Source organism: Sphaerodactylus townsendi, linkage group LG01 (assembly GCF_021028975.2).
Source record: "Sphaerodactylus townsendi isolate TG3544 linkage group LG01, MPM_Stown_v2.3, whole genome shotgun sequence".
NCBI classification, from domain to species: Eukaryota; Metazoa; Chordata; class Lepidosauria; order Squamata; family Sphaerodactylidae; genus Sphaerodactylus; species Sphaerodactylus townsendi.
Window position 1 is genome coordinate 150,261,224 of NC_059425.1, and position 27,116 is coordinate 150,288,339.

A 27,116-nucleotide genomic window follows, 5' to 3' on the forward strand; every position below is an offset into this window, starting at 1 on the left:
TAAAACATTCTCCACAATATACGACTGAGATTTAATTTCTTTAAATTCACTAGCCAGAAACATAGTGACCTATGAATACACAAAGCTCTGAAATGCAGTCAACATTGCAAAAAAATGACTACAATGTCAGGGAGATTGTATCTATGTGGTTAAGATGCATTCCTACCTTATTGTAACTGCTTAACACCACAAATCAATGCTGCTAAAAGATATATGTAACCAGCCTCCCATATGCCACCTGAGACATAAGAACATAAGAAAGAACCTTCTGGATCAGACCAGAGTCCATCTAGTCCAGCATTCTGCTACTCGCAGTGGCCCACCAGATGCCTTTGGGAGCTCACATGCAGGATGTGAAAGTAATGGCCTTCTGCTGCTCCTCCTGAGCACCTGGTCTGCTAAGGCATTTGCAATCTCAGATCAAAGAGGATCAAGAGTGGTAGCCATAGATTGACTTCTCCTCCATAAATCTGTCCAAGCCCCTTTTAAAGCTATCCAGGTTAGTGGCCATCACCACCTCCTGTGGCAGCATATTCCAAACACCAATCACGCGTTGCGTGAAGAAATGTTTCCTTTTATTAGTCCTAATCCCCCACCCCCCACCCCCGCATTTTCAATGTATGCTCTCCATTTTTAGTATTGTGAGAAAGAGAGAGAAAAATTCTGTCAACATCTTCTACTCCATGCATAATTGTATAGACTTCAATCATACCCCCCCTCAGACTTCTCTCCAAACTAAAGAGTCCCAAACACTGCAGTCTGTCCTCATAAGGTGCTCTAATCCCTCAATCATCCTCATTGCCCTTCTCTGCACTTTTTCTATCTCTTCAATATCCTTTTTGAGATGTGGCGACCAGAACTGAATACAGTACTCCAAGTGCGGTTGCACCACTGCTTTATATAAGGGCATGACAATCTTTGCAGTTTTATTATCAATTCTTCCTAATTATCCCCAGCATAATTTGCCTTTTTCACAGCTGCCATGTATTGAGTTGAGTTGCCATTTCTTAGCCCACTCATCTAATTGATAAAGGTCCGCTTGGAGCTCTTCACAATCCTTTGTGGTCCCCACCACCCTACATAATTTGGTATCATCTGCAAACTTGGCCACCATGCTACCCACCCCTACTTCCAGGTCATTTATCAGTAGATTAAAGAGTACTGGTCCCAAAATGAATCCTTGGGGGACCCCACTCCCTACATCTCTCCATTGTGAGAACTTCCCATTTATACCCACCCTTTGCTTCCTGTTTCTCAACCCGTTTTTAATCCATAGGAGGACTTCCCCTCTTATTCCTTCATTGCTGAGTTTTCTCAATAGTCTCTGGTGAGGAATAAGATTGAAGATTGCCTCAACCAAAGGCTTAGTGCAGTGGTGGCGAACCTTTGGCACTCCAGATGTTATGAACTACAATTCCCATCAGCCCCTTCCAGCATGGCCAATTGGCCATGTTGAAAGGGGCTGATGAAATTGTGAATCCTGCTTATCATCTGGAGTCTCAAAGAGTCTCACTCCCTACAACTTCAAGTCGGAATATCTCTGCCTTACAGGCTGTGCAGAACTGGTTAAGTTTAGTTTCTTTTATGACCAGAAGACAAACCAGTCTAGAAGTACAATATCCTTTGGGGCTTTAGAATTGGTCCATGCACTATAATCTGACTACCAAAGCTTTTTTGCCTTGTTCCTAGAACAGCCCCATTCCCAAAGATCCACCCCTTCCACACATTCCCTTTATATTTTCAAATGCTGGATAATCAACACATGCAATGGGATATAGACTCAAGTCAGATCAAAGCTTTTTTTTTTTAATAGAAGCTGGGAACAACAGTACCAACAGCTAACCCTGACCTTTATTCAACTATATGTTTTCATTTTAGTGCAGGCACCTAGCTGAAAGGGTGTTTGGATGTTCTGACAAGCTCAGCTCACCTTTTTGATTCTTCCAGTGGTTTGTAATTTCTTGTTGGGTTCACGCACTTCCAGATAGTCATCGTTGCCATCAAACTTACACAATTTGTTTTCATCTCCTAGAAACCAAGTTCATTCAGAGTTAATTTGGAACACAAGAAAAATGTAATGGAACATGGAAGAACATGTCTAGAAGAATACAATCAGATATTTACCAGGATCCCAGGATTTTGTACCATATTTTTACACTTATTTGTTGAGTGTTCTTTGGTTGCTATAAGCTGTGTGGATATCTGTAATGTGCTTTATTACCTTTTTGTCCACCTTTTTCACTGGGACTCAAGGAAGGTTACATAAAGTGAATCAATCAACAGGATGAAACATCCGATAAATAATGTAATAGGATTAAGGTTGTAGAACCAACCAGAAATCTAACAGGACTGAAGCAAATCCTAAATAATAACATGACACATTAAATTATGCAGAAATTACATAGTGGGATCCTAATTACTGCAAGCTATAATTAGATGTATAGACCATTCCTTAATAATGGAATGAATCATTTTGTACAGCACAATCCTATTGCCTGCCTAGGAAAGCCCTCTTGAATAATTCAGCTGCACACAATTCAGCGATAATTGGCCACACAATTTTTCTGTAGTGTTTTTAAAGTGGCAGATGGATAACCACTTCTTTGAGTGTCTGAGGGAAGGTACTCTGAACGAGTGACTGATTTATAATAGGTAGTAAAAATTTGTTGCTGTGGTCCTTACATGATTTTGCAGCCATGACTGGCAAAGTTTCAAAGTAGTGGCCTACACCAATCTCAGGATCTTGTTAGCTTCCATCATGGAAACTGGGTTAAAATGTTCCATAAATAGTGCATTAGGCCTTTCTTCTAATGTGCCTGTGCTACTACTGACATTCATATCAAAGCATATTCTTGATACTTTATCAGCAAAATATTTGGCACAAGTATTGTAGCTGATTGCTTCTTCCTCAAACAATCCTCAGATTTTGGCACCAGAAAATTGGGATGGTTGCAAATGCTGATGCTATAGTACCATGCTAATTCTCACCAAAACCCCCCAAATAATCAATGCTTGTTCATCTGATTACACAGATGTTTCTTTTCTTTAAAACGTATACTCATTTTACTGGATCTAATAGTTCCCTTCCTTCCATTAAGTGAAGAATCTTTCATTTGAATAAAGCTAGCTTTTCCCACTAATAGCAGGAGTTTTCTCCAATTGCTGATTCCTCCTTTAGCCAGAAGGATATAATTTGATCCCACCCATGCTCTAATAAATATCTTCTTTCAGATGAAGAGATTTTACAGATTATCTTAAATTCATAGTGGGAGACTCTCAAAACGAAAAGATTTAAATAAATTTGGTCTGTACTAATTGTTAAAATAAGGTATTCAAGCTTACCTACTGCACAAAGGCAAGATATAAATGAAGTCAATAAGCCTTTAATATAAATGTAATGACCCAGCACTATTTCAAAAGTTTTGAAGCACTTATTCAATACTATTTGCGCATAGTTTAACTGAAGGTTGCTTTTTACTGATGAATATGTTCATTATTTGTAATAGGTTTAAAAATATTTCATAAAGAGATTGACAATGGGAAAAAGTCCAATTTTTTTTACAGGCCCACCAACAACTCACAGGTCTCTCAATATAAAACTCTGTGGGACTGAGAAAATCTGACAACCAATAAAGATGCATTCTCACTGCCTTAACTAACAAAAAACAAAGCTTTATTTTCACTGCTGTCCAACTTAATTTCATAATTATTTTAAGAGAACATAACTATGCAACTGCAGTTTCTTTCAAACAGATCTGTTACCCTTTTTCATATTTTGTAGATCACAGAGATGGGCATGTGCACACAAACGCCTTGTATGAAAATGAATTTTGCAGGTTTTCAGCCTATAATTTCACAATGTCAAATAGACAACACACCGGTTTTAATTGGATAATGAATTATCCTTTAGTGGTGGTACACTGAACGTAAGTAAAATTCAAGCTATATGCAGTTCTCTTTCTTGTTTGTTCCTTAGATCCTGGTCTCAGAGGCACAGCTGAATTTTCAAGCCTTGCGAATACATATACATCGTACCTTCTGGCAGCTGTGATGTGCTAGCTTATATGTTTATGATTTCTACCCTGTGGCTATAAGAAATCAACTGAAACATAACTAGATTTCCCGAGGTCTATAAAAACAATCTCAAGTTTGAAATGGTAGTAAATGCTGGAAACCAGCAGGAAAAGCTTCTGGTATGTATGACAGGAATAACATATCTAAAGCGGTATGTGTGTAAAGTGTCTTCACATCAGAGCCAACCTACGGTGACCCCACAGGGTTTTCAAGGCAAGAAACATTAAGAGGTGGTTTGTCATTGCCTTCCTCTGCATAACAATCCTAGAATTCCTCACTGGCCTCCCATCCAAAACTTGCTTAGCTTCTAAGATTGGACAAGATCAATGAACTATTGGCAGCATTTCCACCGTACAATGCCTTCCAGAACAGCAGTTTTAATAGCAGCATACACGTTTGCTTTTGTTGAGTGGCTAAGCCTCACTGGCTGTTAGACACCTAGTCACAATTAGCAGATCCTTGTACTTTTCATTCCCTAAGTGACATTTAACAAGTCATCATGAGCATTTCTATAGCTTGCACCTGTTAACTTTGTAATGGAGAAGGGAAATAACTTTTAACAGGGACAGAGATTCTATTGGTTAGCAATGAAATGGCATTTACAAAGTGTAGGACACTACTTAAATCCAAAGTGTAGGATCACTAATTAAATTTTGAAGCAAGCTTAGAGGTATCCTTGGTGAGATCCAGGAGTTGCCCTCTGCCCCAACTACCTTAGAAAAATAGTGGAACAGCAAGCATGAAAAAAAGCTATAGTCAAAATCAAGATGCTGGAGCGTCCATAGTTGCCTAAGTTAATGCTGTTGTGAGAAAGAAGTAAAATTTTCCCTGGAATTTGTGATGCTTCCAAAACAGTGCAGAATGGCAGCATGCTTTAAAAGCAGCTCCTATGAGGTAGCATTTAAAAGGGCCCAAGTAATATAGATATATATACTTGTTAAAATGTAAGAAACAGCAGTGGCTTCCCATAACACTGTTTTATTTAAAGCATGTGGAAACCTAAGAGAGAAATGTATCGTGATTGGAGAGTTGTAACTGATCTGCAATGCATTCTTTGCTTCCAAACCACAAGAAAACAAATTTACACTAGTCAAATGATGCTAGATCAATGTCCCAATGTAAATGCTTACCAGACCTAGTCTTAGTTCTCCAAAATGTTCAAAATCATGAACTAAGGACAGCAATCTTGAAATCAGACAAACGTACATAGACCTTTAATGGCATAAGTAAAAATTTACATCAAGAGCTCAGTTAAAATACAGCAGGCAAGATTGAAACAAGGAATCCAGCAACATAATCGGTCCGTCTTTTACTAGTATAATTTAGAAGCAGTCTAGTCATTCCTAAATCTGAAGTAGGTGGAAGGCTGTTAATATGGGGTTCTATATATTGTCTTCTCTGGGCTTTATGTTTAGTACAATGCAGTAGGATGTATTGGGCAGTTTCAGTTTGATTCCGAGAGCAGTTACATAGGCATTCCTGGGAAGGAATGCAAGGGTACCTTCCTCTGGTAACAGCTGAGGGTAAGATGTTGAATTGGGCCTGCATGAAAGCATCTTGAGATTCTTGGGGACAGAACTAGGTAAGCACTAGGACCCAAGCAGAGCATTCTAGAACAAAGTGGTCCAGGAAATGAAGGATTCATTCACACGTCTGTCATCTTTCCGTGAAAAAGAGTGTAACAGGATCTCAGGTTCAAAGAAGCTGGTACTATTGTCACCTCTGCTTTGGAAATTTATTTAGAACAAGACGTTGCTGTAAGAGGATGAACTAAATTGGAAAACATGACAGAGGTAAAATAAACAAAACCACAGGATTGTTTATAGGTCAGTTTTTCCCTTAATCAAACAACTCCGGGATAGAAAAATGCACATGTGTATATAACAAAGCCTAATTATTAAGAACAAGAGTTCACTATAACGTCACCAGAAATCTGTGTTACATTTAAAGCAAAATAAATCAAATTTAAAAACTGATAGCGAAAAGGTAGCAGGACAGGAATCTACATTCAGTTCTGTACAAATACGAAACATATATTTCACAGATGAAATAATTTCTGTGCAATAAATCAGCTTATAAGAGCCGGATCAACCATAAAAGTAGAATCAGAATCAAGGTCAGCAAGATTGCGATAAAAAAATAGTTAAAGTGGGCTCAGAAATGGGATACAATTTAGCACCACAGGACTCCCTGATACACTGAAGGACAGAAAATAACTTGAATTGTAGCTCAATAAGCAAGATTCTCAGTGAATATCAGTAGCATTTTTAAGACTCCAGTCTTATGTACGCTTATTTAGAAAAAAGTCTGATTCGACATGAGAATATAGTCCCAAACAAATATGAAAATTATCATTCATTTTAACATACTGCCTTTGTTGAAGTCATTATTTTGTGCATTATTGAACATGGTACTTTGATACAAGAGTATTTATTGTACATTGAATGACTTTCACACAGATAGGGAGAGCAGGGCTAGGTGGGCACTAGGACCCAGGTGCAGCATTCTACAACACAGAAGGTCCAGCATGCTTTGATCTGTGGTGGAGGAATATACAGCCCTACTAAATAAAAACGTCCTTTTCTTCCATTGGCCTCCTTCAAAAAGCTTTATTTAAACATGCGGGTGAGAGAGGGATCTGGTTCAGTAGCCTTACATTTTCTCATGGCACTTATCAAAATAATACTGATTTAAAAAAAAAAATTAAGCATGCTTCAGCCTGACGCCTCCTTGCCTTCCCCTGTCCTCAGAGACTTCCCAGCAGAACTAGGAACACAAAGAGAATAGAGAGGGCTGAATAAGCCATTCAGCGCTAGGCTGCCAAACAGTGTTTGCCTTGCAAATTGTCAACCAGGGAGAACTTGCTCTGACTTCCTCCACTGAAAATGCTAAGTGAGCAAGAACTGAGATCTTTATATACTCACACTGACCACCTTCTGGTTTTAAATAGTCAGCAAACCAAAAAGGCCAAGGCAAGTTACACACAATGCAAAGTCAACATTCTCTGAGGGCCACAAATATCTAGGCAGTAGGCCCCAGCTCCCTTGTGGGTAGTCTGCTGAAAATACAGAAGACAAACACTTCTTTTTAAAGCTCCTCCTTTTACAAAACCAACGAAGATTTTCATGTAATAAATATTGCAATTTTATATTGGATTGTATTTTTGCATTGATGTGTAGGGGTATTTGTTGTTGTTTGCTCTGGCTGTTTCTTTTTAAAAAAAGGAATCTGAAGTGATTTGAGCCCCTTGGGGTCAACCGTCAGGTTATGTGATCTGTTTTCTTGCTGCTGAACTATACTTGAGACTGAAGAATGTGTCTGTGTAAATCTTGATCTATTTATGCCTATTAAAGGTTAATAAAGACATGTAATAAATTCACAAACCACCATCTATTCTACATAAACCTGAAATGACTTTTTTTATTCTTCAATATAACATTCAAACCTACTGTATCAATCAGTTGATTTACAGCAGACTGACATTCAGAACTTAATATTTAATAGTTGTGCTCTTCACAGGAATATTGTCTTCAGTGGCCATAATCTAAATGTGAAGGAAGTCTTCCATTCTCAGAACAAGTTTAAAACAATGAAGTCCATTTTCATTAGCATTTATCACCCTTTCAAATACCTAAACAAGTCCTCCCATGTGCAACTGTGGCAAACATGTATTAATTTCCCCTGGAACTGCAGAAATGAACACAGTAAAAATCACATTCTAGTCAACATAAAAAGTATATTGTCTTATTCAGAGTTGTCACAAAAACTGTTTTCAAAGGCTCAGCCATGTGCTTAAAGATCTCAATAACTGAGACAGTCAAACAACAATTTACAGTTTAAAGACAACTGTTTTCAAGTATTTAGTATATGTTAAGCATTTAGTATATGCACAAATCTCCAAGTTCTATTATTGTAGAACTCTCTATTAATAGCAAGATTTTACAGAATAAAATTACCTTCAATTGTGTTTCATATTAAAAAGGACAGTTAATCCAAATCTATATGTTAGATAGCTCATTTACTGAAAGCAACATCAGAGCAGCATATATTTCAGTGATCACAGCAGCTATACCAAATCCATACACTTACTTCAGAGCGGTCCGGATCAGTAGAATCTACATATCCTCTAATGGTCTTCTAAGCAAAGTTTAAGCAAATCAGCATTATTTGCCAAGAATTTTTAAGACACACCCAGATTAGAGGTTTCCATATTTAATAATTCTGAAAAAGGCACAGGGTTTCAAGTCACTTACACCCAACACCACAAAGCCAGAACCCTGCACCAGAAATACTTCTGTAAATTGCATTTCTTCACTCTTTACTTCTGTAAATTGCATTTCTTCACCTGTACATTTACAGGATTGTGATTTTCAAAGGATATAGTACTGGGAATTCACCAGCCCACAAGATTACTAATCAATTTAAAAGTACATCTGATTTTGGATTGGAAGAATAGACCTGAAATCCATATTTAGAATGTAAAAAACCTGTTACTTAGGGACTATGTGATTTGTTCACAATATCAACATATAGTATGAAATTTTAAAATGTTCCCATTCTAAGGTGTTTGTTTATTCCAATTTGCCTTGCAAATTGTCAACCAGGGAGCACTTGCTCTGGCTTCCTCTACAGGGAATTTTCCTGATCCACTGATCTCTCTAGTTGTCCACACTGTGGCAGCAACTTACCAGTTGTAAGATGGCATCTATTTGCAACAGTGATGTGCATCTTTTGTTGAACATCAAGATTCAGAAAATATTCTGGGCTTTCTGCAGTGTTCACTTTTTCACCCTCTAACATGCAGTTTAAAGTTGCACTCTCTTTACTGTTAGGAAATACAGACTGTATGTAGCTACTTCCAGCAACATTCTCATTATTCTCAGCCACTTTCTTCCTCTTTCTGCTCACAGATTTCTCATTTGTACTGGATTTTTGCAGCATGGCCCCTTGCTCACTTTGTGAAGGGCTACATTTGTAAACTCTTTCACTGGAACTCTGCAATTTCTGCAGGCTTGATAAAGGAAGACTAACTTTACCTCTATTTAAATTAGATTCTGAAAAGTAATCTTCATAAGAAGAACCCTGATCTTTGGTAGATTTATTCGGAGTGAGCACTGCTTTCAAAAAGTCATTCTCAGAATCTCGCCTGCATAACGCTGAAGTGTTCAGTTTAATTCTTGATCTCCTTTTAGGTGTCTGTTTGCTACCAAAGACACAGTTACTTTTCAACGGGGAAAACGTAAGATTTGTTGAAGCGAAATCAGTGAAGTATTCAGCATCCGTTTCTGAATGTGAGTGGTCATTGGAACTTTCAGCAATTTCCACCTGGATCACTTTTTCTGAAGATCGTCTGCAGTCCAACTTTTTTTTATGAGGAAGATGATCGTTCCTATCATCGTGTTTTTCTGGAGTGGGCATTTCAGATTCAGCTCTTTTGTTAAGGAAATCCCTTTCCAAAGTTTTTGGCCGAATCCGCCTTTTTTGTAAATGTTTGTCCCTAGGCTGTTTTGGACTTGCATGGTTCCAGTCATCTGTGAGGAATGGGGAGCCACCTAAAGCAGCTGAAGAAACAGGAGTATTTAAAACTTCCAGTGAAGATTTAGAAGAGTCCTTCCAAAGACCCTTGTGTTCAGAGTTTCCCCAGAGGTTAGTGAAGCTGGAGTTTAAAGAGCCACCACTCTCTTCTTCTACAACATATTAAAAGCAGAAACAGCACCAATCTTAACAATGGTTCAAATAAATTAACATGAACTAACAAAACAAAATACAGTATTTATCCAATTTTACATGATTAAACACGAAGATAATTTTTCTACCTAAATTGTTGTTTTAGAAATTGTTAATGCACTGTACATACGGCGAGAGAGACATATTTGTTACACGTAACCATTACCAGTACAGGAGAAATTTAGCTTTATTTGAAATGGATTTAAAAACTTCTAAGATTAAGTGTACATTCTAAACATGGGAACTTGGTACACCTGAAAACAGAAGGTTGGATCCAAAGCCTCTCTTCCACCAAGTGGAAAGGCACTTCTATTCAGTAACTCGGTAGGGGGAACATTATTTGCTAACTTCTTTCCTACTGCAGCCCACTCATTGTTTCCAACGACTTTCCAGACCCCAAGGAGCCAATTTTTGGATAGAATGAGATGGAGTCAGGAAAAATTAATTCTACAAATAAAATTCATTGGACCCAACATTTAGGTTATGATCTGTCCAGTTCAGTTATGCATCATTTAAAATAGAGCTTATGCAAACAGTTAAGCAAAATATATTTCAGTAGGACTTGGGCATGCGCACTCATTACTTTCAGCTTGTGAAAGGGAAAGTAACAGAAGAATTGGTTGCCAAAGGTACAAGGCTTCTCATTTGCATATAGGGGATTTCATACCATTATGTTTAAGAATGTGAGTGATTGCTCTTTCACAGCCGTATGTGTTGAAAAGCTGATGCATCTGCTAGCCAGCTAGCGCTGCCTTTAAATTAAAAGCAAACATTTGGGAACACCCAGAGTTTTTCCTTGGAACCTTTTCCCAGATTTTCTGATGCAAAAATCATTGTTTAAATGTGAATAATTTTGCCAGCAGTATGGTATAATGCTTGATAATATACTTTTCAGGAGTTCACTGGTTTCAGTGTTACAAAGTTTAACTTGATATCCAAATATGGTGGCAGTTCACATTGTTATAACATGACATTGTTTCTGCCCACACAATACATTCCGACTTGTTCCCTATAAAATTTGTTGACTAATTTAACTTTTTTTCCTTACTACTCAGATGGCAAAAATTAAGGCATGTGCTGAGATGACAAAGGCTGTAGCACGTTGCACCTCTCTTTCAAATAATGAATATTTTTGTTATCTTGTTTGGCATTTAATATTTACAATCATATAAACAAAATGTCATAATTTTACTGGAAAGTCCTCTGCTCCGGTCTTTACAGCTAGAAACCAAGGGTTGAAGGCTATTAATATTGTTGTGGCTGCCTAGCAAAGACCCATAATGCCCACTGTGTTCTCTATTCTTAAAGATGTAGGTATGGCTACTATTATGGGGGGGGGGGGGGAGGTGGGCGAGTTAACTGTCTCATTTTTTTAAAGATTTCAATTTTTTTCTGCAAATACAGGCAGTTTCAGGTAACAAGATCTGTCTAGTCTGTTCATGGCTCCAGTCTCCAGATCTAAGTATTCACAGATTTTGTGATGTTGAGAATTAGAAATAGTAATGAATGCAAAATCAAGTAAAATTGCATCTTTTCCCCTCTTCCACTAATGCAAGCAGAAATAAATACACCAGTCACTAGGTTAAATACATTCACAGTGCAATCCTAAACAGAATTACTCCTGTCTAAGTACACTGAAATTAATCAGCTTAAACTGGAGTGTTGCTATGTAAATTGAACACTTTTCTTGTAAAAGATGTATTTCTTTTTTACCTGATAACACCCAAGTTGAACTTGCAGAAACAATAACTGGTTCTTGCGTTGCTTGAACAGAACTGGAACCAGATACCTGAGACATCTGTGAAGCTAAAAATACTGTTTTCAGAACAAATGAAGTTTTAAGAATGTAAATACAAAATCTATCTTAGTCCAAGATTGAATACTATTAACTACTAGTTACACATCTGATACATAGACATTCACTTGATAGATTTTTAGTTTCTACCAATGGAAAAGCTGGTGGATTTCAACTCAGAATGTTTGCTTGATGAAATAACAGCTTGTTTAAATCAAGTTTAGCCACTGCTCTTCATACTGTTTTGCCAAACTCACTCAGGCTGTGATAGACAAGTAGACCTACATAGCAAGATGACTGCCTCGAGGTGATGCTAATAACTCATATGAGGGTTATAAATTAATCCTCTTATTTCAGATCTATTCCACACAATAGCCTAAAAGTTCAGGGCCACCCAAAACATAAAATATGGAATAGCTTAACAATATAGAAGATGATGCCAGATACAAACATTTTACATCATTGTCAGATACCCAGGTATATTAAAAGGAATGCAAATAGCTAGAAGGGGCCTCTAGGCCCAATCCCATCTAGCACAATTCTTCACTCAACCCCCCCTCCCCCCTTGAACTTTTATGCATCTACCAAAGAAACCCAGCTATAGAGGGTGGTAAGTACTTTGGGGACAAACTCTCACCTCAAAACATACTTAAATTACTGATTTACGGACTCAACTCAAACCAGCTTAGAATAAGAGCAAACTGATCAAGATTGTAATAAGCTCAAATCAAGTATTTCAGGATCCTTATTTTACTAAACTGTAATTAATATAAAGAAAAATGAATCAGTGATATGACAGAGGAAGAATATATCATTTCCATGAGTGAAAGAACATATCGGTGAAAGACTCAACTCAAGAATTTTAACACAACATAACTAGACAAGGCTGAGGAAAGTAGTTATTAAGCACAGTCAAATACAGGGGGAAAATTATGGCAGTTATCCAGACATTATGGAGTCTGTGATGATATCCAGAACTCTATAATATATATACTGTGTATGAAAATACTGACAGCTTCTAAAAAACTGAACCTTTGTGCACAATAAACCAGATAAAATAGTTGTAGAAGGGCTGCAGACAATCACCAGAAACTTCAACAATAAGAAGTTACTGATCATCTTACCAGTAGGAGAAAGATTTTCTCTCCTCTCCTTCATATCCATTATTCTTTTTTCCATTGAACTGCTTTCGTACTGAATTTTACTTGTTGGGCTATAAAATAGCGAACCATCATCTTCAAACAATAAAACTGGTATATCCACCTCTAAAAAAGTTTTAATAGGCAAATTATTAGGAGAATTCTGTATTTCAATAGCAAGCAACAACTAGGGGGAAAAAAGCAGCATTGTGAAACCTTTTATATAAAAATGCCCCTGCCATATCTATTGGTAAAGTTCATAATTAATGATAAACTGTGATTTGACAATTCAGGAACAAACCCCCCAAATAGGGCAACATACAGCCTCCTTTCCCTCTTTCCCTCACATGTGGCTCAGGAATTAATCACTTCAGAAGTAAACCAAATGACAGTGTCTTCCCTCCAAAACAGGGTTCCACATCAGTGCAATCCTGCTATGAGGGGAACAAATCATAGTCAGACACATCAACAAACGATGGCTTGCTGAGAAAGCTGAAGTTATTCTTTTCTCAGCTATGGACAAGAGAATAGGAGAGGAAGGGGGCAAGCCCAAGGATGTGCTCATTCCTGTAATGATAAATCATTGTTTATATATTTACATAAGCTATGTTTATAGAAACATAAAATTGAAAACATGCAACAGATTTTTAACTGAGCTTTCACAAACTTTTAAACTATATCAAAATATATGAATGTAATTATACTTTACTAGCAGCAAAGCTCATTGTGGGGGAGATGCAATGGGCCCTAGCAAAGGATGGAAGCATCTCTTCTGAAGTGGGCTTACAGGGGCTACAGTGCCCCCCGCCAGTCATGGCACAACACCTGCTACTTTCCTGGTTCTGGGTCTGTGGCTTGGGAGAGATTGGGGAGGTGTGACTTGGGGTAAGAGGTTAGGATGGGGGAGGGTAGAGAGGAACGCTTTGGGTTAGAGGGGAGGGGAAGGCAGCAAGGTGAGGCTTGGGGTGGCAGATTGGGGTGGGGGAACAGAATGCCTTCTACTAAATTGTAATTAGTATAATTACAGTGGGGGGATGTTGGAAAGGTGAGGGTTCTGGTGGGGGAGGATGGCAAGGTGAGGCTTGGGGAGGGTGGAAAGGTAAGACTTGGGTGGGGGAGGGTTGGAAGGTGAGAAATTGGGTGGGAAGGGTTGAAAGGTTAGTATTAGAGTGGGGGAAGGTGGCAAGGTGAGGCTTGGGGTGGGGAAAAGGTGGTAAGGCGAGGATAGAGATAGGGGAATGTTAGAAGGTGAGGCTTGGGGCAGGTTTGGAAGGTGTGGCTTAGTGTGGAGGGAGGTAGAATGTTAATGGTTGGGGTGGGAGGGGTGTCCTGGGCCCAGTCTGAATGTTTGGGGTGGGGAGGACAAGGGAGGAGTTTACCAGGTCTGATCTGGTTGTTTGGGGTTGGGAGGAGGTGGGAGGACTTTGCTGGGCAGCAGGGCAGCAGAGCAGCTGTTCCATGGGCTCAGCCTGGCTGTTTGGGAATGGGAGGAGGCAGAGGGCTTTGCCAGGCCCACGAAGCAGCTGTTCTGCAACCCACACTGGCTAGTGAAGGTGGGGGAGAGGGGGGAAGGGTTTCGGGGGGGGTGGAATATTGCTCACCAACGAGGGAGCAGGACTCATTGAGTCCTGTCCCCCTATTGGTATAGGGTTTGTTGTAGCAACATTCGATTCCTTAGTGTTTTATTGGTTAGGATTGTCTATGAACCTTGAACACAGGTGTTTTATGCTTTTTTACCCGATTTGAAAGGTTGTGTCTTGTGTTAGAATGCTTTATGATGTTAGAAAGGCAGTACTGCTCATATTAGTTGACCAAATGTAGAACCAGAAAAGGAACTTACAGCCCAACTGAATCTTAAGAGAGTCATTGCTGTCCTGACTGTGAAGATTAAGGGAAACCCATTTGTTCTGGATAACCATGGTCTGACCTGATTCAGAAATAGGTGTGCACTGAAGAAACCCTAGGAATTAGCTTTCCTATACCAGATCATTTAACTCCTAATCAGAAGTATACCTTAGCAATGCAATAGGTTCATTCTAGATATAGTACACAGGTAAATGCTATTAGAGAATCTCTGTTTCTGCTTCATGGTTTTTATTACAGCACAAGGGGAGACTACAACATTTGCAAAGGGGGATCCTATCTCCCCTCCACCCACACTGTTGACCTGGTGTAATTCCAGGATCACCTATTATCTTGGAGTCTGGCCATGGTGGTACCTGGGTGTTGCTCTTAGTCAGGATAGCTCCTGACATGCACTGCCATAGCAACTGGGCCTGTAGCAGCTCATGAAATCTGCTACTACAACTGGGCCCAGAACAGCACCTAGCATGTGCTACCACTGAGGTTGGGCTCAGAGTGGCTCCTAGCATGTGCTGCTATCTCAGCCAGGCCCAAAGCTGCTCCCAGTGTCTGCCACCGCTGTGGATGGACTCTAGGGCTTCACCGCAGCTGTCACTGGGCTCTGCTGCAGAAGCAAAGTAAATGTATTGTCTGTGCACTTGTAAATGCTCTTAATGTTTTTAAATTTCCGTTTGGAAGAAATTTAAACATTTCAGTTTTTTTGCAAACTTGGAAAGTTCCCCAAGTTTGCAGAAAAGTCTGTTTAAAAACTGTGTGGTCCTGATCCACAGATTTAGGTATTTGCATATGGAGAATCACATGTTGCTATTAGGAACACAGGTAACTATTACATACTTAACAGACTAAATCCACAAAACATTATAAAATTCTCCAATCATTGGTACCATGATCAAAAGTCCCTTTCCCAGTTATCTAGTTTCAGATAACAGAAGCACCTGAAGCAGAGACACTTGATAACAAAGGCACCTGAAGATAACTGTCAGGGTCAGGTAGCATCATGTGCAACCAGGTAGTTCTTAAGATCGTATACTTGCCTGTGGTTGCTTTCTGTACCTCTAAATCTTTAGCCATAGTCCTCAGCTTTTTTTGCAATCTCCGATCATTTTCTGGAGTTTTTTCAACAAAGTCTCTGGGTTGCATGCATTTATGCTTCAAAACAAAGAGGATATGAGTTAATATCCCTAAAAAAATTAAAACAGAAATCCTACAAATGAGGAAATCCCACTGAGATTATTTATCATCTACCTTCTTGAAAAGCTTATAGATCAGTCGTGAGTTTTCAGTTTTGCAGAATTCAGATCTTAAATTATCTTCTGGAGCAGGACTTGATAAACTTTAGCATAAGGCTATAGCACATTTTTTTAACACAAACCCATCATACTATGTGTTGCTCTAATTGCACTGAAGGTACAGGAAAGATCCTATTTCAAAGTGGGTCTTCCCACTGGGTTTTTGCAAGATTTGCTTCTTACGACATACTGATTGGTCCATATGCCCAGGCATTTGTATGTGTCTTGAATAACTCCTCTCTGTTTATGTTTCGATTTCCAAATGATGAGATTTATAAAGCTATTTTTAAAATCCTCTTTGCACCCTAGGAATGCTGCAGTAATTCACCAAGTTTGATTTCTAGCAAGAATACTGTAGTTCCACAACTAACCCAAACCTTTCTTTTCTGTCAAATATACCTAAAATTAGTGATAGAATGTGCAAGACCTTGCAAAACAGAATTAGGAAAAACCCTAGTTAAAGGCTCATCAGAAAGAACAGCCAAAGAAAGATTTACTTATGTTTACAGCTCACTTCCCCCCGCCCCCCCAAAACCTTTTCCTTCATAGAAATATCACATACAAATTGGTGAAAGCAGGCACAATCTGACACAATCTTATATTTGTTCCATATTTTCAGATTGCCACATTGCACATATTGGTTTTTAAAATCCTTATTGACTTTAACTTTGTCATATCATAAATAGGCATGCCACTCTGAATCTCATACCATGCCCCTCTAATTCCCACAATTTTCTATTTCTCAACAGAACCCATTTTTTTCAATTAAACCTAACAATAGGCAGAAAGATATAATTTCAGATCAGGTAAACCTAGTACTCCTTTTTCTTTTGCATCCTGTAATATTTCATATTTAATCTGAGTTTTTTTCACTTGCAAAACAAAATTTGATACATCCTTCTGCCATTTTGAAATGGAGTATAATGTACTAACAAAGGTATTGTTTGAAACAAAAATAACATTTTGAGTAAAATTTTCTGAATCACAGAATGATCTGAATCACAGAAATTCTCCCCAGTAACATGTTCACCTCAACAAATATTTTTAACTTCATTCCATGTTTTGATACAATTATTTTGAAAGAACGTAGTTTATATTTGTTAACATTATACCCAAATACTTCACCTTTCTCAACTTTAAAACTTGTTTTCCTCATCAGTTCTATTTGATCTTGTAATTTCATATTTTTGTTAAAAGCTTTGTTTTCTGTTAATTTTGAAACGCACTAATTCGCCAAATTCTTTCAGTTTAGAGACATTAAAACTCCAACTCCTTTAAAGGGATTTTACGACACCAACACCAGAACATCTACAAAGGCTCAAAGTTTATAGGTCACTTTCTTAATTTTTATACCCCTGATCCTCTCATCCGTGTCATCACATTTAGTTCCTTCCTGTTCTTTTTCTTGTTGTAGCGGCTTTCATTCTTGATCATCCTATTTTAAATTTTCCCATGTCTCTGTTTCATAAAACTCATTTTTCTATTTTTCACAAATTCTCCTTTGGATCATAGTCTGAATCTGTGTTGTTTGAAAGTAAAATATACATCTTAACAATTTTTCCCAATGAAACAAACGTTTTGTTTTAATTTCTCAATTAAGAAGATGTATTCTTTTCTCTTGCACAAAATTTAATAGGAAATTCTTTCAGAATAATTATATCCATACTAGCAGTAAAGCCCACTGTGGCAAATACATTGGGCTCTAGACAGCTGCTGCTGGCAGGCATAGCAGCAAGGCAACATATAGTTCCCCCTTTTTTATTTTAGAGGATGTGTTTTCGAAGCTTCACAGAACTGATATGAGGATCCATGCTGATTCTGTCAGGTCTGTGAAGCTTCGAAGACATGCCCTCTAAAATAAAAAAAAGAATGATTCAGGATTGAGCTCTCCTCCTCCCACACCACACTTTCCATGGCCTGCAGGTCTTGAGAAGGGAGGTGGGGGGAACAATCCTGCATGCTGGATTGAGTTGCCTCAACCTTGTAGGCCCTGTGGAACTGTATCACATCTTGCAGGGTCCTGATCTCAGATGGCAAAGAGTTTCACCAGGTTGGAACCAGGGCTGAAAACAGTTGAGGCTAGCCAGATACCCTGGTTGCAGCTAGTTGGACATCTCTTGGGCTGGGGACTTCCAGGAAGTTGCTTCCAGAAGATTAACACCCTCCGGGGGTAGTATTGGGAGATGCGGTCCCCAGAGATACAAGGGGCCCAGACAGCTCAGGGCTTTAAAGGTTAATACCAAAACCTTGAACTTAATCCAGAAATCAACTGGCAACCAGTGCAGCTGGTTAAGCACGGGAGAGATGTGTGATCTTACAGGGGGCCCTTTAAGGACCCTTGCTACTGCATTCTGGACCAGTTGCAATTTCTGGAGCAACCTCAAGGAAAGCCCAGCATACAGTGAATTACTATTGCGTGGATCACTGTGGCTAGGTGAGGAGAAGACAAGTAGCAGGCCAGCTGCTTTGCCTGGTGAAGATGGTAGAAACCTTTCTGGCTATCTGTGCCACTTGGGCCTTCATGGAGAAAGAAGCATCCAAGATCACGCCCAGGCTCCAAACTGCAGGTAAAGATGCCAATGTCACTACGTCCAATTCCAGCAATCAACCCCCCCCCCCTCCCCTTCCCAACCCAGCCACAGGACCTTTTCTTCCAAAAGCATTTTCATCAAAAATAAAAAGACTACAAATATAACAACTTCTTTCTTCCTTTTTTACATATACAAGCAGGAAAACAACAATTATGTTCTTCCTTCCTTGAATCCATGGTTTGCCAAATTTATTAGGTATTCTTTTAAAATTCCATTCCATTTTTGTAGTTTACCAGAGAAAAGGAGTATCTCATCATTAAGTTGTTTTTATTTGACACAGTCCAAACCTCTTTTTATCTGTAAGATTAATTATCCTTCAGAAGTTAAGAAATGAGGGCTGGTTGTGCTTCGTGTCCAATGGCATCTTAATCATAGCAAGAGCAATCAATCTAATCCCTGCTTCCTGGATCTTGACTAGAGTGAAGAACAGCCTCCGCTTTAATGGTTTCCTTCAGGAGATCCTCTTGAAGCAATGTAGGTTATCTTCAGATTTCTCTTTAATCTGGAGTGATTTACTCAATTGGAATTATGTCTTCCAGCTGGCATTCCAGCCAAGATGTTCCTCTGCAGTTTGCAGAAGCTTCAGCACAGTATGGCTCATTCCGCACATGCAGAATAATGGACTTTTAAACTGCTTTCAGTGCTCTTTGAAGCTGTGCAAAATAGCAAAATCCACTTGCAAACAGTTGTGAAAGTGGTTTGGAAACACATTATTTTGCATGTGCGGAAGGGGCCTATAATTCCCCTACTGGAAGCTGAGAAAATAGCTGCTGTGGAGGGCGGATTCTATGGCATTATATCCTATTGAGGTAACTTCCCTTCACAAACCTCGTCTTCTAAGACCATTCCCCAATCTCTAGAAATGTCCTAACTTGGAGCTGACAACCTAAAGAAAGAAGTAAGCAAAAAAAGGGGGAAATCTATGGGTTTTTTTCAGGAAATAGGAAATAGTGGGGCAGGGGGAAATAAGATGCCTCCCATAAATCCTTGTAGGTTTCCGCTTATTATGAGTTGCTGTAAACAGCGACTGGGGGGACGGGTGATGTCAAAATTGCCAGGTAGGCATGGAAAAATATATATGAAGTTCTGGCAGATAATCTCTTTTTCAAATTTAAATCAGGGAATCATTTCAAACAGCAAGTCAATGTGTCCTTGAGCTCCAAGCTTCCCAAACTACTGAGACCTAGACTGACCTCCAGACAATTTCAAGCATTCACAAAATTGATACAACTTACAAAGGAAGAACATGCATCAAAACCAATTTTGATTAAAAATTATTGTATATACACACACTTTTCTAATTTGTTGAGGCAAACCTTCATTAGTATTTATTGCAGGATACAACGATTCATCAACACATGCTCTAACTTCTCGGCACCTGAACAAAGGAAATAAAGTTATTCACAAATGTCATTTGCAGATCTGACAGTAACACCACTAAATGGTTTTTCACTTTAATAATTAAACATAATTCTGACAGACTAGAAGCTATGTGAAATCTAGTTGGCATCTATTCCATCTAATACATCCAAAGAAGCATAACTAGTGCAGAAAACTATGGCAATCATCAAATAAACCACTCATTTGCTTGTAAAGTGATACTAAAAATGTTACAATTTCTATTTATAAACACTTAAAGGAACAGAGAGCACCAAACTGTAAAACAGCTAATAATCTGGACACTAGATAGGAAAGGAACAGAGAATCTCAAAGGGCAAGGGTCAAATGCTTTAGTTTTACTGGCAGCCAGAGTCCAAGACAAAGCATTTCTGGCATGATTTAAATGTCAGTCAGGTCAACTACTTTGTGTTACATTCTGAGAAATGAAGGCCTTCTATTCCTTTATCTGAAACTGTGAATGCACTGGAATTTCAGTATAGGGGACCAACCCATTCCAAAATCTGATATTTTTCTGGTTCATTTTCTCAGTCCTGAGAACTCAAAGCAGAGAGTCATCCAACTGCCTACAGCAACCTCTTGCTAAAATGCATGGCTGTAGCTTCCCTGCCCAGAAGCATGCCAATCCTCTAAGTCATTGCCTTATCTGCTTGAATGAACTAGGACAAATCTGAAAAGATGTATACTGTGATAGGCTGAAGCGGCTGTATACTGTGATAGGTTGAAGCGGCCCGCACAATATAGCTGAAAATAAAAATATGGAAGAAAAATACTTTCCCACTTCAGTGTACATACTGCTTAATAAATAAAATAGCCAGTACAAATATTTTTACAAAAACACATCTGACTTTAGCCAAGTTAGGTATAATTTTCTGTCTAAAAAAAGGAGATAATTGAATCAAGATTTTAAAACTTGAGTCCTGAATGAAGAAAAATATAACGGGAGAAAATAGGTATAGGATTTAATTTTATTAAGTCCAATAAACCTCACCTAAGTGGAGTAGTTTTAACAAGTTTATAGAATTATTAATGATATTTCTTTCTTTTTTTACTTGATATTTCTTGATATTGTTGTACATGTTTTGAATACTTTTGTTTGGAACAGACTTACTTATTAGTCACCCTGAGCCTGGCCTTGTGCCAGGAAAGGGGGGGGGGTTAATTTAAAAAAGAAAACCCTGGGTCCATAGTAGCAATTCAGCATTTCCTCATGTGGGTGGTAAATTTTCTAGAAAGTTTTCCAATAATGTATTTTTCCACTCCAACACATACAGTATTCATCTATTTATTAGCACTTAAATGAAGACAGAAGCTATAGGTATCAAGTCTGTTATGAAGCAAATCCATCATTTCGAATAGACTCAGTGTGGAATAAGAAGCATGAAACAAACTTCAGTGCTTGTACGTGTCCAAACTTGTACACAGCATATTTGCTTTCTTTTGATAACATTATCTAAATGTTGCTATTATTATTTATTTAAATTGAAAAAAAAATTCCATTCAAAACCATTCACTGGTTTTAGCAGAAGAGTTAACATGAGAAAGCACCCACCCCAGGCTGAAAGCTGAAAAGCACCGCTTTACAATTTTTTGTACATAAAAAACCAAGACAGTGCAATAAGAAATTAATACAGTTCAGTAATGTGATTCTACTGACACCTAGTGTCGTATAGTCAAAGGATTATACATAACATCTGAGACATTCCACTAATCCAATTAAAATGAATAATATGGTAAGATGAAGTTACTAGCTGGACTTTTTGTGTGTTTAAAAATACACAGTATTAACACTATAGGTTTTTGTAACAGGAACAGCTACTTTGAATTAGTATTACAAGTCAGCTGTTGTTTACTTTCTTTTTGGTAAAACTTAAAGATATCTGACAGGCTATAATGACTAACTAGGATTCTTTGTAAAATTCTTTATTCACAGTCAATCAGAAAACTAAGACTATGACCATGACCCAGCAAATCCCTTCAGCATGCTTTAGTCTGGCTTCAGGACTGAACAGCAGTTCTGCCTTGGATAAATATCTGGGATAAAAAAGACAGCCCCCACCACTGGTTTTGTTCTTTTGTTTCTGGCAGGAAAAACAGAATCAGCTAGTGGGGACCTGATACACGTGAGTTCCCCAGTGGGTTCTTTTTGTTCCCAATGTGCTTTAACTTTGGCTGAGCTCATCAGGAGCTTCAGAGTGGCTGTGGTTGACACGTAGCTTTACCATCATCTAAACCTCCAGAATCAGCTGTGAAGGTCCCAGGTGAATGCCTTGAGGATGTGGTGAAGTGGCTGAGGGAGGAAAGTTGGACAATGCAATTCTGAGGGCGGGGGGGGGGGGGAAGTGCTGTGGTCAGGGACATCATAGCCACAGTGCAACTGCACAACCTCCTAAGAGGGTTTTTGAATCATGGCCAGCAAGCGGAAAGCGATGCTACACTTTCCCCCGTCAAAGTGGCCTATGCACCAGAATGGGCTGCGGAGCTGATTTTGCCAACGTAAGTCCACATCAACAAATGGGGACGCTTCTGGGCTAAACATGGTCAGGAAACTGACCAAAGCCACCCCAGGAACACCCCCTAGCACAGTTTCTGCACCAGAGGAATGCTAATACTGTGGCTGCTCTGGCAACAGGGTGTCACCCTGCACCAGCTATTTATCCAACAGAAGGCCTGGATCCCAAACTACAAAACTGTTCACTGCGGCAAAACAGAAAAAAAAATACAGCTTCTCATTTTCAGTTTATTTAAATCATTTAAATCAGAGATGCCAGCCACAGATATAGGAGAAACATCAGGAGAGAATGCTGCTAGAACACGGCCATACAGCCCGGAAACCACACAGCATCCCACCGATTTAAATTATTGTTGGCTTATTTTCAGCATACACATGGCTTTTGTAGTAGCTTCATTTTCTCAAGATTCAGTTTTTGTTTGTTAGCCTTCATTCATCTCAAAACTGCCTCCAGACACACATTCACAATTTCCACAGCCTTGCTAGGATTATGACATCACTTGACATGATTCCTTCACTATGTCTCTTGTCACAAGCTTCTACCATATAACCATACTTACTTTTCTACCCAAAGTACCGAAACTAGTTTAATCCCAGTCTTCTGTGCTTTATTCCATGTAGACCAGTGTCCCTCTTTAAAGACTACATGAGTCACTTGTTTGCTGAAAGTCTTGGAAACCTATAAAATGCCAGAAGAAATACTGTATAATTTACCTAGAAACTTTTTTGCTGAACAGAGAGAAACAACTAGGCTTGGTGATTTGTTACATCCAAATTTTTAAAAAAGTACTGAAAAAGCTATATTTGTAATTTTCCGGCTTTTGTCAGCCCTGAATACAAGCGGGGCTGATTAAAGCCAATCCAAATAGCTCAAAATGTTGAATCATGAATAGATATTCAGTATTCTGGATTTGGGGGTTTCTGCTATAAAGAGAGACTTCAATAGTGGCTAGCCACCTTGGATTCCCTTTAAAGTTAACTAACTTGACTGCACATTTGAGGTGAGCCACAATTTTCAAAATTTTAGATTAAACTAGAGTCTAATTGTGAAAAGGCTTGATAGGAGCAATTAGAGTTGTTCGTTTAAATCAGCACTCTAAGCCTTGAATATCCTACTTAATAGGATATCAGCGGGTTAAAATAAGAATGAAGGTTCTGGGTTTGCAAGCAGTTAAATTGTGCTGTGGTGTTTCGGTGGGAGTCGGGGCTGGCAAAAGTACCCATGTCTTGATCTGCTGTGGCCATGCTGCTGGACTGCATCTGAGTTGTCATGGTGCTGTGGTGTGCTTAGTTCATCTTCACTAGGTTTTGTTGTAGAGTGGCTTTGTTTTAAAAGGTAGAGGATGTGGGTATAGAAGGGAGAGCCTGCCTTTGCTGTTCTCCTGGAAGGAAAAATGTCACTTCCCCCCTCCATTTGAAACAGTGGGAGGTGTGGGGTGGGGCTTGCTGTTATGCCCAGCTGGCTCTGTGCTGGAGATTGTATTGTGGGGGAGGGCTCTGGTTAGTGTCTTGCTCTGTGCCAGGAGCACTAAATTTCCTGCAGGGCTGCTGGTGAGTCTCCTGAAAGGAACCAGCCAACTTCAGTGATGTTTGTTTGGGAGAGGCCAATGCTATGGGCTCTCAACTGAAGGAGAACCTGGTACCCACAGAATGAGTCCCCAACCATCCAAACTTCAGCCAAATTGGCTGGTTCCTTTCAGGGACTAACCAGTAGCCCTGCAGGAAATTTGGTGCCCCTACCCAGAGCCCCCAATAAAATCTCCAGCATAGAGTGAGCTGGGCATAACAGCAAGCCCCGTTTAAGTCCACGGTGGGACATTTTCCCACTATGGACAGATGCTGAAGATCCTGGCAGATTCTTTGATCTGATGTGACTCCATTGTAGCCAATGGGTCATTTCTGGGTGTGTGTAAGCAGGGTGCACATTTTTCAAGGTGGAGGCACCAAACTTTCAGGGTGGCTTCAGGAGACCCTCCTGGTAAAAGCATCCAGGTTTGGTGAACTTTGATTCAGGGAATCCAATGTTATGGTCCCTCAAAGGGGTAGGGCCCATCTCCCACTGCCCCCTAAAGCAAAGACATCTTCTCATCAGTGGGGCGAAGTCATCCAGGCTCGTTAGGCCATGCCTCCAAATGTTCAGACAGGGCTATGTAAATTAACTCTAGGCTGTCCCTATCCAGTCTGAATAGCTCTGCTGTTCAGGCAGATTGCCAGTTTCCTAGCTCCATTTCAATTATAGCTTTCACCTCACTTTAGTCATGTGGCCTGCGTTTTTGCTGCTAAGGTTGTTAGACTCAATGCAAAGCACATGTCTGCTCATCTTCACATACTGCCTCCAGACGTAATGAATGACAGACTGTTGATCCACAAATAGAACAGATCTTTGGATACCAAACAGGCAGTGAAATGAAATGAGGACTTATTCATAGATTATTATTTATAAGAATTATTATTTGCAATTAATATACTTTCTCTATCTACTATTGGGGATAAATACGAGAGGTTACACGTGCTTATATTGTAATATTGATCTTGCAAGAACTCTTGAATACAAAAAGGAAACCTATTGCAAGTAAGCCACAGATTCATATAAATAAGAAATAATTCCACTTCCTTCAAAAAGACTTACTTTTGCTCCCATATCGAGCAGTTGTTGGATAAAACCTTTGGAGTAGTTTTCTGTTCTATTAGATGACCACACATCAACATATGCCACAACACCTAGAAAGTGAAAAAGGAGAGAGAGATGCAAGCTACAGAGACAACATTTGCTTTGGATTGCCACTCTTAGCTGCAAGCCCTCAGTTTACAGAAGAAAACATGTGGTTAGCTCACAATTTAAGAACATCTATTATTCACTTTTCAAAAATATTATTTTTATAACTGCCAACCATCCCACAGTTCTAATTGGTTTTTACACTGGCAAACTCTAGATAGGGCTTACTTATGCCAGGAAGAGCTACTGCTGGCATAATTGTGATCATGTTGGAAAAGTGACAGGAACAAAACCTTCCTATCTAGGAGAGCATTTCAACATGTGACTGATCATTCAACTAATTTTCTTGCATATGTAAATGAGGCCTAATATGATGCTTCCCCAAGCCCCAATTGACTTTGGTTGCATTTCTAAGTAAATTTACCTGGAAGTAAGCGCCACTACATAACCTGGGAGTTCCTTTTGAGTAAAAATATATAGAAACACACAGTTAGAATTCAAGCTGCAATCCTATGCGCTTACTTGGGAGCTAACCCCAGCTGTTACTTTTGAGTAGACATGCTTTCAGTTCTGGTGAACATCCTTAAAATTAAGCTTACTGGCCAATAGAGGCAGTGAGTAAAAACTAGCGGAGGCTACAACCCTAGGTGCAAAATCCCGTTCGCTTTAATAGGATGTACTTTGAAACTATCCACGCGCGGACCTCGAAGGCAATGAGCACTCTCCTCCCCGATCCGCAATTAGGCTTCTGAAAGATGCCAATCCTGAGTTAGTACCTGATAAAATGAGCCGGGCACAAGGCCGCCCGTTGCTGCTTTCCATAGCAAAGTCACAAAGGAGCCAAAATTCAAACGCGCCGCCCTTTGAAATGACTTCCTGTTTCAGAAAGGCACGAGCCTTTTAACCTCTTCCTCCCACTTCCGCTTCCTTTGTCCGCTCTCTCCCAGCGAGACCATAGAGGAGGGCTGCTGACCGTCTGTTGGGCTCGAGAACCAGAGTCGGTTCGAATTTACGCAGAATAATGAAAGAAGCACCGCACAGCAGCGCAGATGAAAAGCTGTGGGGAATCAGGGTCACTGATCACATTGATTACTCCTCGAATAAAATTAATACATTGGCAGTTTGGGTTGTGTGTGCTCCTTAAATAAACTTAATACATTGACAGCTTGGGCTTTGTGCGCGTGTTCAGTATATTTTGCACCCCCGCCCGCCTCCCCACCCGAAAAAAAAGGCTTTTGCAAGGAGAAAGAAATGGCAGAGAAAGCGCTGGCACATTTGCAGAAGCTGGACACTTCCAAGTCGCGAAGATCATTTCCAGCCTTTCTGAATCTTTCCACAGCAGATGGCGCTCCAACATTTCGTTTTGGGTTTAAAAGAAATGTAGACTCCCCTCTAGAGGCGTTTAATCCGTTTAATTTTGACGCAAGGGTGTGCATATGGGGACTGCCGGCAGGGTAGTACGCTACTTTGTGCCTTATATTTCTTCTTTAGAGCATTGCGTACAGCTAAAAGAGTTCCCTGCTTTATAAAAACCCAGAAAAATCACAAAAACCAATGGGAGATGGGCACTTTCCTCTTTTTGTATTATAAGCTACAGAACATTGGGATTCTGAGGATGATTAAAGCATTTTATTTAATACTGTTTTTTTTAAAGATTAAGTAAGCTCTAGTATTTCTGAATGTTTTCTGGCAGCACAATTTATTATTTGCATGTGCAGTTGTAATAGGCAAGGCTCACCCTGAAGAGTTCCTGATGATTTACTAGCAGTCATAGGGCACCCCTAATTCCAGCAGTGCAACAGTGTCATGTGTCTTCAGAACATTCTGATATAATTTTACATATAATGTATTGTTAGATGTAATGTAATAGATTTAAAGATAGTGCAATCTGTTAAGTAGGGCATTGTTTGCTTTATAAAATGCAGCTGGATTGTAGCTTATTCTTTCTATGGCAAGGCCTGAAGAAAAACAAGGTATTTATACTGCTAGTGATGATTTGGTATTTCCAATTT

The 27,116-nt window shown here is 39.3% G+C and overlaps 1 protein-coding gene across 8 annotated transcripts in view; it reads right to left on the reverse strand.

Annotated features, from left to right (window-relative positions):
- MCPH1 (microcephalin 1) overlaps positions 1 to 25,991 on the reverse strand; it is a 109,275-nt gene extending 83,284 nt beyond the window's left edge. For 3 of the 8 annotated variants that reach the window (XR_007244600.1, XR_007244601.1, XM_048497491.1), the window contains exons 1-9: positions 25,881 to 25,991; positions 25,018 to 25,109; positions 22,949 to 23,067; positions 19,772 to 19,856; positions 15,633 to 15,747; positions 12,721 to 12,861; positions 11,515 to 11,616; positions 8,763 to 9,761; positions 1,931 to 2,028 (exon numbers count right to left, since the gene is read on the reverse strand). Coding sequence is in view for 6 of the 8 variants with exons in the window: in XM_048497491.1 (XP_048353448.1) it covers positions 1,931 to 2,028; positions 8,763 to 9,761; positions 11,515 to 11,616; positions 12,721 to 12,861; positions 15,633 to 15,747; positions 19,772 to 19,856; positions 22,949 to 23,067; positions 25,018 to 25,109; positions 25,881 to 25,926 (1,797 nt within the window). In the remaining 2 variants the exon portion in view is untranslated. The remainder of the gene's footprint in view (positions 1 to 1,930; positions 2,029 to 8,762; positions 9,762 to 11,514; positions 11,617 to 12,720; positions 12,862 to 15,632; positions 15,748 to 19,771; positions 19,857 to 22,948; positions 23,068 to 25,017; positions 25,110 to 25,880) is intronic. The other 5 variants (XM_048497519.1, XM_048497498.1, XM_048497508.1 and 2 more) reach the window with 5 other exon arrangements.
- Between the last annotated feature and the right edge of the window lie 1,125 nt (positions 25,992 to 27,116).